The sequence below is a fragment of the Eumetopias jubatus genome, unplaced genomic scaffold, assembly GCF_037043125.1.
Source record: "Eumetopias jubatus isolate StellerSeaLion01/CBP00866 unplaced genomic scaffold, mEumJub1_p1.0 scaffold_13, whole genome shotgun sequence".
Lineage (NCBI taxonomy): Eukaryota > Metazoa > Chordata > Mammalia > Carnivora > Otariidae > Eumetopias > Eumetopias jubatus.
In genome coordinates this window covers 54,375,920-54,388,170 of record NW_028274819.1, presented here as the reverse complement: position 1 = coordinate 54,388,170, position 12,251 = coordinate 54,375,920, and the positions used below count along the sequence as shown (strand labels likewise).

At 55.1% G+C, this 12,251-nt stretch overlaps 1 protein-coding gene across 5 annotated transcripts in view; it reads left to right on the top strand.

Moving 5' to 3' along the window:
• ARAP1 (ArfGAP with RhoGAP domain, ankyrin repeat and PH domain 1) overlaps nt 1-12,251 on the top strand; it is a 62,136-nt gene that overhangs the window by 19,353 nt on the left and 30,532 nt on the right. For all 5 annotated transcript variants that reach the window (XM_028115857.2, XM_028115855.2, XM_028115858.2 and 2 more), the window contains one exon: nt 1,877-2,440. In XM_028115857.2, coding sequence (XP_027971658.1) covers nt 1,920-2,440 — 521 coding nt within the window. In that variant the 5' untranslated portion in view covers nt 1,877-1,919. The remainder of the gene's footprint in view (nt 1-1,876; nt 2,441-12,251) is intronic.

Sequence of the window (12,251 nt, the reverse complement as noted above, 5' to 3'; positions counted from 1 at the left end):
AATCTTTGATCTGCCTGTAATTTATATACTGTTTTAAGGTGTGGGGTAGGGGGTCAAACTTTGTTTCTAGATTGTTCCATGGCTGTCCCAACAATTTAATAATACATCTTTTCTCCACTAGTTTGAGATGTTACTTTTATTTTTTAAAGATTTTATTTATTTATTTGACAGAGAGACACAGTGAGAGAAGGAACACAAGCAGGGGGAGTGGGAAAGGGTGGAGCAGGCTTCCCGCCGAGGAGGGAGCCCGATGTAGGGCTCGATCCCAGGACCCTGGGATCACGACCTGAGCTGAAGGCGGACGCCTAACGACTGAGCCACCCAGGGGCCCCGAGATGTTACTTTTATTGGACACTAAATTATTATATGTATTTGGATCTATTTTTGAACTTTCTGTTTTGTTTGATTCATCTGTTCAGGTGCTGGTAACATGTACTATTTTAATTACAATGGCTTATATGTTTTAATATGTGATGAGGCTGGTTCTCTTTACCCTTCTTTTCCCCCATGCCCTGCTTCCAGAATTTTCCTGGCTCTTTCTGCTTGTTTACTTTTCCACATGAATTTTCAGATCTGCTTGTCTAGCTCCCTTTCCCCCTTCCCCAAAATTGTGTGTGCATTTAATAGGATTGTGCATATTTATAAATTAACTTAGAATTACTATCTTCCTGATGCCTTCACCCAGGAGCATACCATGTCTTTCCATTTGTCCAGGTCTCTTCTTTTTGCCTCTTCCTATAGATCTCGTACAGTTCTTATTATGTTTCTTCTTGGTGTTTTAGGTTTTGTAATACTATAGTGAATGAGGCTCTTCATCCTGGTTTCTACCTGGTTACTGCCTATAAATACTGATTCTGTTCTGTTAGTTTCGAATCCAGCTCACTTGCTAAATTCTTTAATTTTTAATCCCATGATTAATAATAATCACCATCATGGAATGGATATCCTTGTTTCATTCCTGACTTAAATGAAAAATTTTCCATTGTTTTCTAATGAAGCAAGATGCTGATTTTTAGCTTAAGGAAGTATCAGTCTGTTTCTATTTTAGTAAGATTTTTGTTAAGTACACTGGATATTGTGTTTTATCATTTGCTTCTTTGGTATCTGTGGAGATGATCTGGTGACTTTGCTCTTTTGATTTGCTAATCACCTTCTCTCTGTGTCATCAGTCTCTTGACACTTGCCAGGCTGGGAGCTCTGGAGTGCAGGGATAGGACCTGAGTCCCTGTTGCCCAGTGCCAGGCTGTCTCCAATGAACAAATGAATGGACAGCCTTTCCTATACATTAACCCCCTTGGTGGTGGGAGCGGTGACTCATTCACAGGGCCAGGACACCAGAGGCTATGTGATGCTCGCTTCATTTAACTCCTAGAGCATTCTGCTTCCTCCAGGGGCATGGAGGTAGGGTGAAGCTCAAACCCCTACAGGGGGCCTGCAGGGGGACCAGCAGGCCCACCCGTATTGGCTAAGCCCCTGGGCTTGGCCATCAGCTGGGAACTGGAGCCTGAGAAGAAACTGGGCCCTTGCCTGGGTCTTGCAGAGGACACTAGATGCAGCCATTGGCCAGCCTTGCAGCAGCAGCCCCGGCTGTGGATGGGGCTTAGGGGTGGTGCCAACTCTGGAGGTGCGGGAGGGCTTCCTAGAGCAGGTGTGAGCTGGATGCTAGGAGGCCACAGGGATGGGGGTGGCAGGTTTCAGGCAGAGACAAAAGCCTATGTGTTCAGGGCCCTGGCAGTATCTGGCCTTGCCTGGCACAGGGGAGAAGCTCAAGGACAGAGCTTGACTGCATGGCATGGGAGAGCCACAGATGGTTGCTAACTGGGGAACTGTGACCAGACAGCTTTGCCTTTCACCTGTGCCCATCTGTCTATTCCAGGTCCGGACAGGGCCCTGCTGGCTGCCCTCTGCTAGCAGGAACCATGGCAGAGGCCGGGGATGCAGCGCTCTCTGTGGCTGAGTGGCTGCGAGCGCTGCACCTGGAGCAGTACGCCGGGCTCTTCGAGCAGCATGGACTGGTGTGGGCCACAGAGTGCCAGGGCCTCAGTGATGCCCGCCTGCAGGACATGGGCATGCTGCTGCCTGGTCACCGCCGCCGCATCCTGGCTGGCCTGCTGCGCGCCCACACGCCCCCAACCCCGGCTCCCCGCCCCACCACACGGCCTGTGCCCATGAAGCGTCACGTCTTCCGCTCACCGCCCACGCCTGCCGCACCGCCTGCCACGCCACCGGAGCCACTGCCCACGGCTGGAGAGGAGGAGGGGCTGCCCACTGCCCCCCCCATCCCCCCCCGGAGGAGCTGCCTGCCGCCCGCCTGCTTCTCCACCCCATCCACAGCAGCCCCGGACCCTGTGCTGCCCCCGCTGCCCGCCAAGCGGCATTTGGCAGAGTTAAGTGTTCCGCCTGTGCCCCCCCGTACTGGGCCCCCCCGCCTGCTGGTGAGGTGAGTGGGGATGCCATCCATGGTGGGAGGAACAGGGGTAGAGGATCCTAGAAAGTGGAGGGGGCGTCTGTGGCCTTTGGCAGTGGGGTAAGAAAGGCTCCCTCAGTGGAGGGAAGGGCCTGTGTAAAGCTCAGAGGTGGGAGGCACCATCCAGGGGCACTCTGAGCAGATTGGACCTAAACTGTTGGGTGAGTGTGGGTGAGGCTTGTGGATGGCACTGGTGCGATATTCTGTGAAGGCCAGGTGGGAAGCCAGGAAGGTTTCAAGCAGAATAATCCGATAAAAGCTGAATACTAAAAAGATGACTCTGGCGGGCTGGTGAGGTTCGTGGAGGAGGAGGCTGGGTGACTAGTGACAGGGCCCAGGCTCCCAGGAGAGGCGCCTACTCGGGCTGTGCTAACAAGGCTGGAAAGAAGTAGGCAGATTGGGGTGAGAAGTTGGCCCTGGAATGACGGGCCTTGGGGATGGCCAGGCATAAGCAGAGAGGGCACGGGGGGCTGTGCAGCATCCATGTTTCCATCTTGGGTGGATAGTGGTGCCATCCCTGATCTGGGGGTCCAGGGACAGAAGTGTAGCCAAGGAGGAAATCTGGAGTTCCGTTTGGGGCCTGGTGAGTATGAGATGCTGGGAGATGGGAGAACGTTCTGAGTCAGTAGGTAGCATGTGGAGGAAACAGTCTAGGATGATGAGCTTGCCGTCGGGGGGCGGGAACTGCCCCGGGCCTGGGACCTGTGCTCCTGTGTCCCGTCCACACTGCCCCTGCCGCATGGCCCCAGGTCCGGGCGACACTTCTCAGGCCTCAGCCTACTCACTGTCCCTCCTCCTCAGAATTGTTTCCCCCTCTCCTGGCTCCCCGTACTCCTGTTTCCTTGAGTTTCCTCCTCCTCCTGTGGACGGTCCATTTTAACCTCCTTCACATATGCCTTCCCTTCCTGTCATTTGCCGGGGTGCCCCAGCTGGTGCCGGTTATGTGTTCAGGGTGTAATGGAGATTATTGCAGTACTTGGACCAAGTCAGCCTAATACGGGAGGGCTTCTCGGAGGAGGAAAGGATGTGTAGAGAGAGGTCTCCTGGTCCCTACTCTTGAGCACTGTGCTGGGTGCTTCACTTACACGATCTTGTTTGATTCCTGCTCAAGTCTTTTGGGGGATTTGTGCCCTGTTTTCAAGTAGAGAAACTGAGGCTCAGAAAAGGGAGAGGAGCACGAACTGGATCCATGCCAAGTGCATGCTCAGGGAGCCCCTAATAGGGAAGGTCTGGGCGGTTTTCCCCACCCAGAGAGGGGCATTAATAGTAAGAGGGCCTTGAAGGCCAAACCAGGGCTGTGGTGTTTTGAGGTTTGATTGGTGAAAGCACGAAAAGGGTTTTCGCCTTTCCTGGGTTCACACAAGGGGGATGGTACTAGGTACCCCTAGGAGCCTGGCTCACAGCTTAGATTGGAGTTTCCTGGAGCCCTTGTGCCGTCTAGTGGCCATTCTTGTGCATGCATGAGCCATTTCTTTTTTATTTTATTTTATTTTATTTTTAAAGATTTTATTTATTTGAGAGAGAGAGCGTGCCTGAGAGAACATGGAGGGGGGCATGAGTAGGAGGGGTATGAATGGGGGGCGGGGTAAGAGCAGGGTGGGGCAGGGGCAGAGGGAAAGGGAGAAATGACTGAGGGTAACGCTTAATGACTGAGCCACCCAGACGCCCTTGTCCATTTCTATTTCCTTTCATTCCATCATCATGGAGAGGGGCTGAGGGAGAGAGAGAGAGATCATATGTATGTGTGTCTGTGTGTCTGTGTCTGTCCATGTGTGTCTCTAGGGATGGGAGTAGGTGACCAAGGACAGGAGGCAGGGCCCTGTCCGTTAGAAGCTCACGAAACTGAGGACGCAAACCTCCCATTGAGGGAGTGGAGGCCTGGATTCCTGTTTCGGAGGCCGAATACCTGGGGCAGGCCCAGCTAGCTGTGTGACTCATGAGCAGTTGCCCCTCTGGGCCCGTTTCTCTATCAGGTGCCCTCGTTGACCCTCCATGGCCCTCCTGGTACTAACATCTGCGTTCAGGAGACTTGTTGGGTAGAGCAAGGGTCCTGTCTATGCCCCAGAGTACCAGCCCCCACCCTCAGAGCCTCAGCCTGAACTTAGTCACTTAGCTGACCTGTGGGGAAGGCCAGGCTTCCATGCTCAGGAGTCTGGCCCCTTGTAGCTAGAGGACCCAAAATTCATTCCATGCTGAGAGAATTTGTAGACAATTATTCTTCACCATTTGGGGCTGTTTCTTAGGGCAGAGTGTGATGGGAGGTGAGCCGCCAAGCCTGGCTTCCTTGTCCTAGCCAGGGTCTTTGGTATTTGGAACAGTGGACATCTGCAGGTGCAGATGCAGGGGCAGGGGCAGGACATCTGCACCCTGACTTCTAGGGTATACTAAATCTTTAAAGCCCAGTGGCAGAAAAGCTCACTGCAGATAGAGCTTCATGTATGTGTAACAGCTGGAGGCTGGGTGGGGAGGAGACCAGGATGGCCCTCCCTCCCAGCCCCCTCCTCTGGGCCCCAGGCTCCATGGTGCACAGCGGAAGGCTATTCAACCTGGCCTTCTCCTGTCCCCTTTGTAGGAGTCCCTTCTTCCTGATACGGCCTTTGGGTCCTTGCTTGCACCCTTGAGTGATAGGTGTCTCACACTCTCAATCTTGGGACCTCTTATACCAGTTCATGGGGTGACCGAGTGAGCACTTCTGCCTGGCTCCAGCCCATCACCAGCCTCCCCAGTGGAATTTGGGATTATCTGCTGTGTGTGCATGTGTATACTCTTGAGATAGTGACTCCATGGGCGGGCATGCCTGGCCAGTGTGTAGGTGTGCACCCACAGGTGTGCATGTTTGTGCAAGCTGTCAAGGTAGTAGTGTGTTTGTGCACCGGTTTTCAGGGAGGCCATATGTGGTCCTCATATGTCCACGTCAGTGGGGATTTATGCGGTTTCAGTGGTTACTTGTTTGCGGTGGTGTGTGCGCGTGTGAGTTCATCAGGGCCCTTGTGCACACTTACATGTACCCGTGCATACTGGCGCTGTGGGACCTCCAACAGCATGAGTCCACTTGTGAGTGCCTGTGCTGTGGGTGGTGAATTGGCATGTGTATTATTTGTGCACTGCTGGGTGTGAGCCAGTGTGTGTCCGTGTGCTGCCAAGCCCACTAGTGTCAGCTCCGTGAGGGCCAGGATTCTTGTGGGTTTTGTTTACTGCTGAATCTCCAATACCTGCAACTGGGCCAGGCGCCTCAAGCGCCCTCTGAAAGTATTCGTTGTGTGTGCGAATAGACAAAGACTGCCTGAGTTTCTGTAGTGCCCAGCGATGACATGAGTGCTACCCATGCGGGCTCTGCACCCAGAGCGCCCTCAGCACACACTGGACATCAGACAATAGGGTTAAAGGGCCCCGAGCTCACCATCCCACATCCCTTCCCACCAGGCAACCTGTATCAGCCCAGATGTCTTAGGAAGGCAGAGGCCTTCGAGGAGGCAGGCAGGAAATGAGCAGGAATAGGCTTGCCACCTCCCTGCCCCACCTGGGTCAGGACTCTCAGAACCAAGCTTACATGCAGCCTGGCCAGGCCTGGAAGGAAGCCCACTTCACCCCTCCAGGGGTCTACACCCACACCATTATTTAAGCCTGTGATAGGGAACTTGTCGATGAGTCCAGAGATGCCGAGAAACTTGCCCAGAGTCACACAGCCCAGCAGAGTGGAAGCCAGTGTTCAGACCCTGCCGTCCAGCCTGGGGCCCAGTCTACTCAGCTCCAAGCATCATAGATGTGAACCCTCTGAGCCTGCTTCCCTAAGTGGCAGAGGGGTCTTTTCTGATCCAGGGTTCCAGGGTCACTCCACAGAGCCCGTCTCAGATTGCTCTGGGTCTTAATTTCCTCTTCTGATACCCTACCCCGACGCCTGGAGATACCTCCAAAGAGGGAGTGTTTGGCCAGAGCAGGTAGCTGCCAGCAAGGCCTCACACCTGTGCCCCTGACTGCCCTGCAGCCCAGCCAATCCCTGGTCTTCCTGAAGGCTGGTCACTTGTTGCTGGGGCAGAACTTGTTCCCTTAGAAGGGCCTCTTTCCCAGCCTCTCTGGGCCTCCTTGTGGGGGTGGAGAGGGGCCAGCCAAGGCCAGGGCTTCCTGAGGATCTACTCTGTAAGGCCCTGCTAGACAGCACTGGGGTGGCTTGTCCCATTCCAACTTGGGGTTGGCAGGGGCAGGCTGGGGGCGGGGAGGAAGCGTCTGCCCCAGGGGATTCTGGGTGACTTTTCTCTTTCTCAGTGTTTTCAGGAAGTGTGTGTATTGGCCAGGGCAGCAGGGGGTGGGGGAGGAGGAGAGCAGGAAGCCAAGGGGAGTCAGAGCTGGATGTACACACACACATACACACACACACACTCACACTCACTCACTCCTGGACAGATCCAGTTTTAAACAGAAACACACACTCAGACAAGTGATCACAGCCACGCAGAGCAGTACCTGGACCCCTACACAGCCTCAGACACACCCAGGGAACAGGGGCCTGGCTGTCTGCCAGACCAAACCTGCTCAGACAGGCTGCCCGGTCAGGCACACAGCACTGTCGAGTGGAGCTGTGGGAGTCCTCCAGCCCAGGACCTGGCGGACGTCTGAGGGTGAGCGAGGGGCAGCTTTGGGCTGGGCTGTCAGTGGAGGGCGAAGAGGGAGGCTCCTTCCGAGGGTCTGTCTGTCCCTTCTGGGCAGGGTTTTCTGTGGTCTTCCCTCCGCCTCTCCTTTTTTTGCTCTCAGAATTTTCTCTTTTCTTTCACTTTCTCCACCTCTTGTTTTTCTCTTGCCCTTTCCTTTTCTCCCCTTCTCTTTTCCTTTCCTCTGCCCTGGGCCTTTCAGGCCTCCATCTTCCCATAAGTCTGTCTCCTGGGCCCACTGGGAGCCCATGGTGCCTGGGAAACTGCCTCTGTGGTCTCTGGGGGTGTCTCCCCTTCAGGGAGCTGGTGCTGATCTCAGTTCTGGCTTCTCTCGGTGTCCAGTTCAAGGGTGTTGTGGCTCTGGGCAGCTCCTACCTGAACGCCTTTGCCCTCCCACCGAGTCCAGGGTAATAGGGAGACCTACTGAGGGCTGGCAGTTAGTTGGTGTGGTTCCTCCCCCACTTCCCCAGGGCAGTAGAGGGATGGGTGCTTATGATGTTGGGCGGCTGGGCTGGCCATCCCTCCCCCTAGTTGCTGTGGATCCCTCATGAACTCAACAACCCTGTGCTTGGGTCACTGGGGACATAGAGATGCCTCTCACTAGGTCCTGTCTATGCATCCAGCCCTGCCCTGTGCCCTTTGCTCATCTTTCCACAGGGCTCAGCAGACACCTACCTGTACCTTCTCCTCCTTCCAGGACAGCTGGGCACTCAGGATGTGGGGGACGGGGTCCATACGGTCATGGGCTCCCTCGGGGATGAACTTCCTTGCTCCATAACCCTCAGGGACCAGCACAGGCCAGACCCGGGAAGCATGAAGAGCTGCCATGGGCGAGCTGGGCCTCTGCCTCCTCCTGCCCACGACAGCACAGCTTGCCTGGGGGAAAGCTCAGTGTAGGCCTGGTGGTAGACATGCCATGGAGGGCCCGACAGGCTGTGTGAGCTTAGAGGAAGGAGCAGTTGAGTGGACTTTCCTGGATGCATGTCCTGAGCACAATGGAGCTGATGATCTAGATCATTGTGGGGATTAAATGAAAAAAATCTCCCAGAAGAATGCTTAGCACATAGTGGGGACTTAGTAAGTGGTAGCTGTTGTTCAGGGAGAAGTGCTAAGAGCTAAATGAGCCTCGGTTGTGAGGGTGGATGCCAGGTTAATCGGGCGCTGCTCTACGGAGGGATGAGGGGGTTGTGGCCCTTCTCCAGTGATCAGGATGCGAGTGGGGTGCTGGTCATTCAGTCACCAACACGCGCTCTCCGAAGCCCCCTCTGTGTTGGGTGATGTCATGGCATGGAGAGAGATCGGGCTGAGGGGACATGCTATGGGCTACATCTAAGCAAGGGGAAGCCGGGAAGGGCTTTCCATGCTGTGACCTGGGCAGAACTAACAGAACAGAGGCAGGGGAGTGCTGGAGGGGTTGACCTTTGGGTCTCATGACAGAGAAGGAAGGACAGGGGCAGCACCAGAGGAAGCAAGAAGCACAGGACTGAGGCCTGAGCCCTGGGTAGCCAGGGCACAAATGAGGAAGTGGACAGCTGGGAAGGTTTGCCCCCATGGGAAGGGGGGGTCAGGGTAGGAGACAGATGTGGTCAGATCACTGGGCCTCATCCCACCTCTCGGCCCTGCTGGTGAGAGTCCAGGGATTGAGATTCGGCTGGGTCCCTGCAAGTCCTGTGTGACACTTTGGGGGGAAAGTCATGATTCCGAGACAGGGTGTGGGCCTGGGTCCTTTGTCCCTCTGAGGTCAGTTCAGTGAAGCAAACATTGATAGACACAACTATACTGAGTGATCAGAAGTGTGGAGGCTGGAGGAGCCCCAAGGAGGCCCCAGCCCAGCCTGGAGCCTGAGAGGAGGCACAAAGTGGAGGGGGAGGATGTAGAATGTGGACAGGGAAAGGTGTTCCAGATGGAGGGAGCCGCATATGCAAACGCCTGGAAGTACACATTTATGGGGTACAGCTCAAGCAGGCATGGCTGGAATGTGAGTAGGGGATGAGTTCAAGGCCAGCCTGAGAAATTTAGACTGCCTCGCTCTGCTGGCCCATCTGTCCTTATGGTGAAGCCTGGTTCCTTTGGCCAGAGATTGATATAGACAGAAAGATAGGAAGGGAGAGCCAGGGGCCTCCCTGGGGGAAGAGGCCAGGAAGCAGGTTCTTGGCCCATCCTCTTTCATAGCGGCAAGGGTGGAGAAGTTGTGCTGATGTCCCGTGGGAATGGCTTTCCTCACTGAATTGTCAGTAAGCCTAGAAGCAGATCAGAGAGGAAACTGAGGCTCAGAAGTAAAGTGACCTGCTTTGTGAGGTCAAAAACTGACGCAGAGTCAAGCTGGGATTTGAGTGGGTTGAGCCAGCTCTGCCTGCCTCTGAAGCTCCATCTCTTAGCGAGACTGACCACACATCTCATTTTGCCCAGGACAGGCCCTGTTTATACCTGTTTACACACTAATGGTGCCTCTTTATTTTTTTTTAAAGATTTATTTATTTATTTGAGAGAGAGAATGAGATAGAGAGAACATGAGAGGGGGGAGGGTCAGAGGGAGAAGCAGACTCCCCGCCGAGCAGGGAGCCCGATGCGGAACTCGATCCCGGGACTCCAGGATCATGACCAGAGCCAAAGGCAGTCACTCAACCAACTGAGCCACTCAGGCGCCCTAATAGTGCCTCTTTAAACTGTCAGGGATGTTCTGGTTTATGTGATTTTTTTTTTTAATACGGTTAATTGTATGGTCACCCTATGCTTACCCATGTCCCCTCACATGTCCCCCAGCCCCCACCTTGAAAGTCGGCTGTGTGTATTTGCCCCAGTTCAATTAAACGAACCTTCTCAGGCTGAGGTTCCAGGCTGAGGTGAATCAGCCTGTGCCCCTGTCCAGCAGTGGCCTGGTCTTGCTTTGGGCATAGTGGGAGGGGGGGAGCAGATGTGTCCACATGTTACTTGGATAGAGGAGAAAGGGGCTGAAGGAGCAGGGGAGCCAGGGGTGGTGGGCAGGTGGAGGCCCACTGAGCTGTGTTCTTAGGTACACGTGGGCTTTCCATGGGCTGAGATGCTAGGGAGAGGGTAGTGAGGAGGAAGCAAGCAATGTAAGCCAAGGGTTGGAGGGGGAGGCCACAGAGCACGTGCTCATGTTTGGGGCTGAGGGTTGGGGCCAGTCCTCTGGCCTCGTGGGTCAGAGATCAGTGGGAAACATCCCAGCTGGGCCTCAGGTAGAGATTGGAGCTGAGGCGGCTCTTAGGGCCTGCAGCCCTAAGGCCAGGACTCCAGCTGGGGTGGGGGCACTCTGCGGGCACTGTCCCTTCCTCTGGGGTTTTCCCACTATACTGTGCCTTCCGGATACCACTTCTCCTTTCCTGGCCTGGCCCTGACTCAGCATGGCCCTGTTCCCTGTGGTAGGCAGGCAGGGATTAGCCAGGAGGGTTCCTGGAAGAGGCGGCTAGAAAGAGGCCTGGAGGTCCATGGAGTGGGGGGAGCCCCTTGCTTCCACTTGCTTGGCACATAGTCATTTGTCTGCAAAGACCGTGCTGGAAGAGGGGCCGTGTGCACCGTTCCTTTCCCTTCTTGCTGTGGTCATAATGGCCATCAGAGCTGTGATTGTGTTCCCTCTTGGATGGCAACTCCGGAGCTACCTGCATCCTGAGCCAGGTGGCCAGTGTCAGGAGGCAGGCCTCAGAGAAGCTCTCAGATCCTGGCTGCGGCCTCATTCGACCCTGTGGTTGAGTTTGCAGGCTGTGGTGCCAGGGTGCAAATCCCAGCTGTGGGATCCAGGATGAATTACTTTGTGTGTCTCTGTGCCTCAGTTTTCTCATCTGTAAAGTGGGGATAATAGTCAGCCATACCTTATAGAGCCCTTGTGAGGAGTAAATGAATGAATCCATGTAAAGCCCTTAGAAGACAACTGGGAATATATACACATACAGAATACTAATAAGAATTAATTAATCCAGGTCTTCATTTATTTATTCATCCCTGCTGAGTGCTGGGCACGCAGTAGTGAAGAAGGTAGGTGTGGCCCCTGCCTCAGGGAACCCAGAGGCCAGGGAGATGGGCCTCAGATGGGCAGATCCCTCACAGACAGGACAGTGATGGGGGGCAACCGGGATCCAGGGATGGGAGGACCGTTCCTTTGTCGGCTCCGAGGATGCTCTGTGGCCACCATCTTCCCCTCAGTGCTGGCCCTCAGTCCTGGGAGAGGTCAGGGGAGCACTCGGCACTGCTCGGCATTGGAGGGGGCAGAGCCTGTCCCCACCTCCTCTGGGTCAGTCTGACAGGCACTGGCCTCGCAGCCTGGAGTTCCACTCTTAGCTGATCACAGGCCAGGCTTGTGGGGGGCACCTTCTGCTTGGGGTCTGGGAGGCCGTGTGTGATAGACTGCTCTGCCTGTCAGGAAGTCTCCAAGGACATTGCAGCTGACCAGCTGGGGTCACACCCTTGGACCTGTGGGTATTTACTCAGTCTCTGGGTCTTCCTCACCCTTTCATTCACTTTTTTCTCCATTGTGATGGCCATCCTGTCCACCTACCCATCTGTCTCCCCCACAACCCATCCGGCCAGCCAGCCAGCCATTTACTTGTGCTGTCATCCACCCACCCACCCGTTCAGCTGCCCGCTCACCCGCCCACTCAGTATGCTCTCGTTGCTGACTCGGACACTTCCTGCGCTGGGCTATGGGGGTAAAGAATCAAGCCTGGAGCTTCCCCTGGCCCAAAGAGACTCAGGGTCAGGAAGGGGAGACAGCTGGTACAGTAGGTCCAGCTAGACATTGAGGCTCTCGCGAGTACCATAGGCCCACCTGGCATTTAGGGAGGGAAGGGCGGCCACCAGGGTCAGGGCAGCTCTTCTGCTGCGGGGTCCCGGTCGCAGTCAGTGCCACTGTTCACCCAGCTCTCCGGGGGCCATTCTCTGTGGCCGCCCAGGAGACCACTCAGGGGTAGGGAACCAAGACTCACGGCAGGTAGGCGTGAGAGCCACCCTGGCTTGGAAAGAAAGAAACATCTTGACTCAAGGGTCCAGTATGTCCTCTAACGACCCCACAGGTGTGGTTTCAGGTTCCTACACGGGATGTGGCCAGTTACAAGCCAGCACCCTCAGGGAAGCCCGAAGCTCCAGCTTCTCCTTCAGGTGGAGAGCCCACCTGCAGTTTCTAG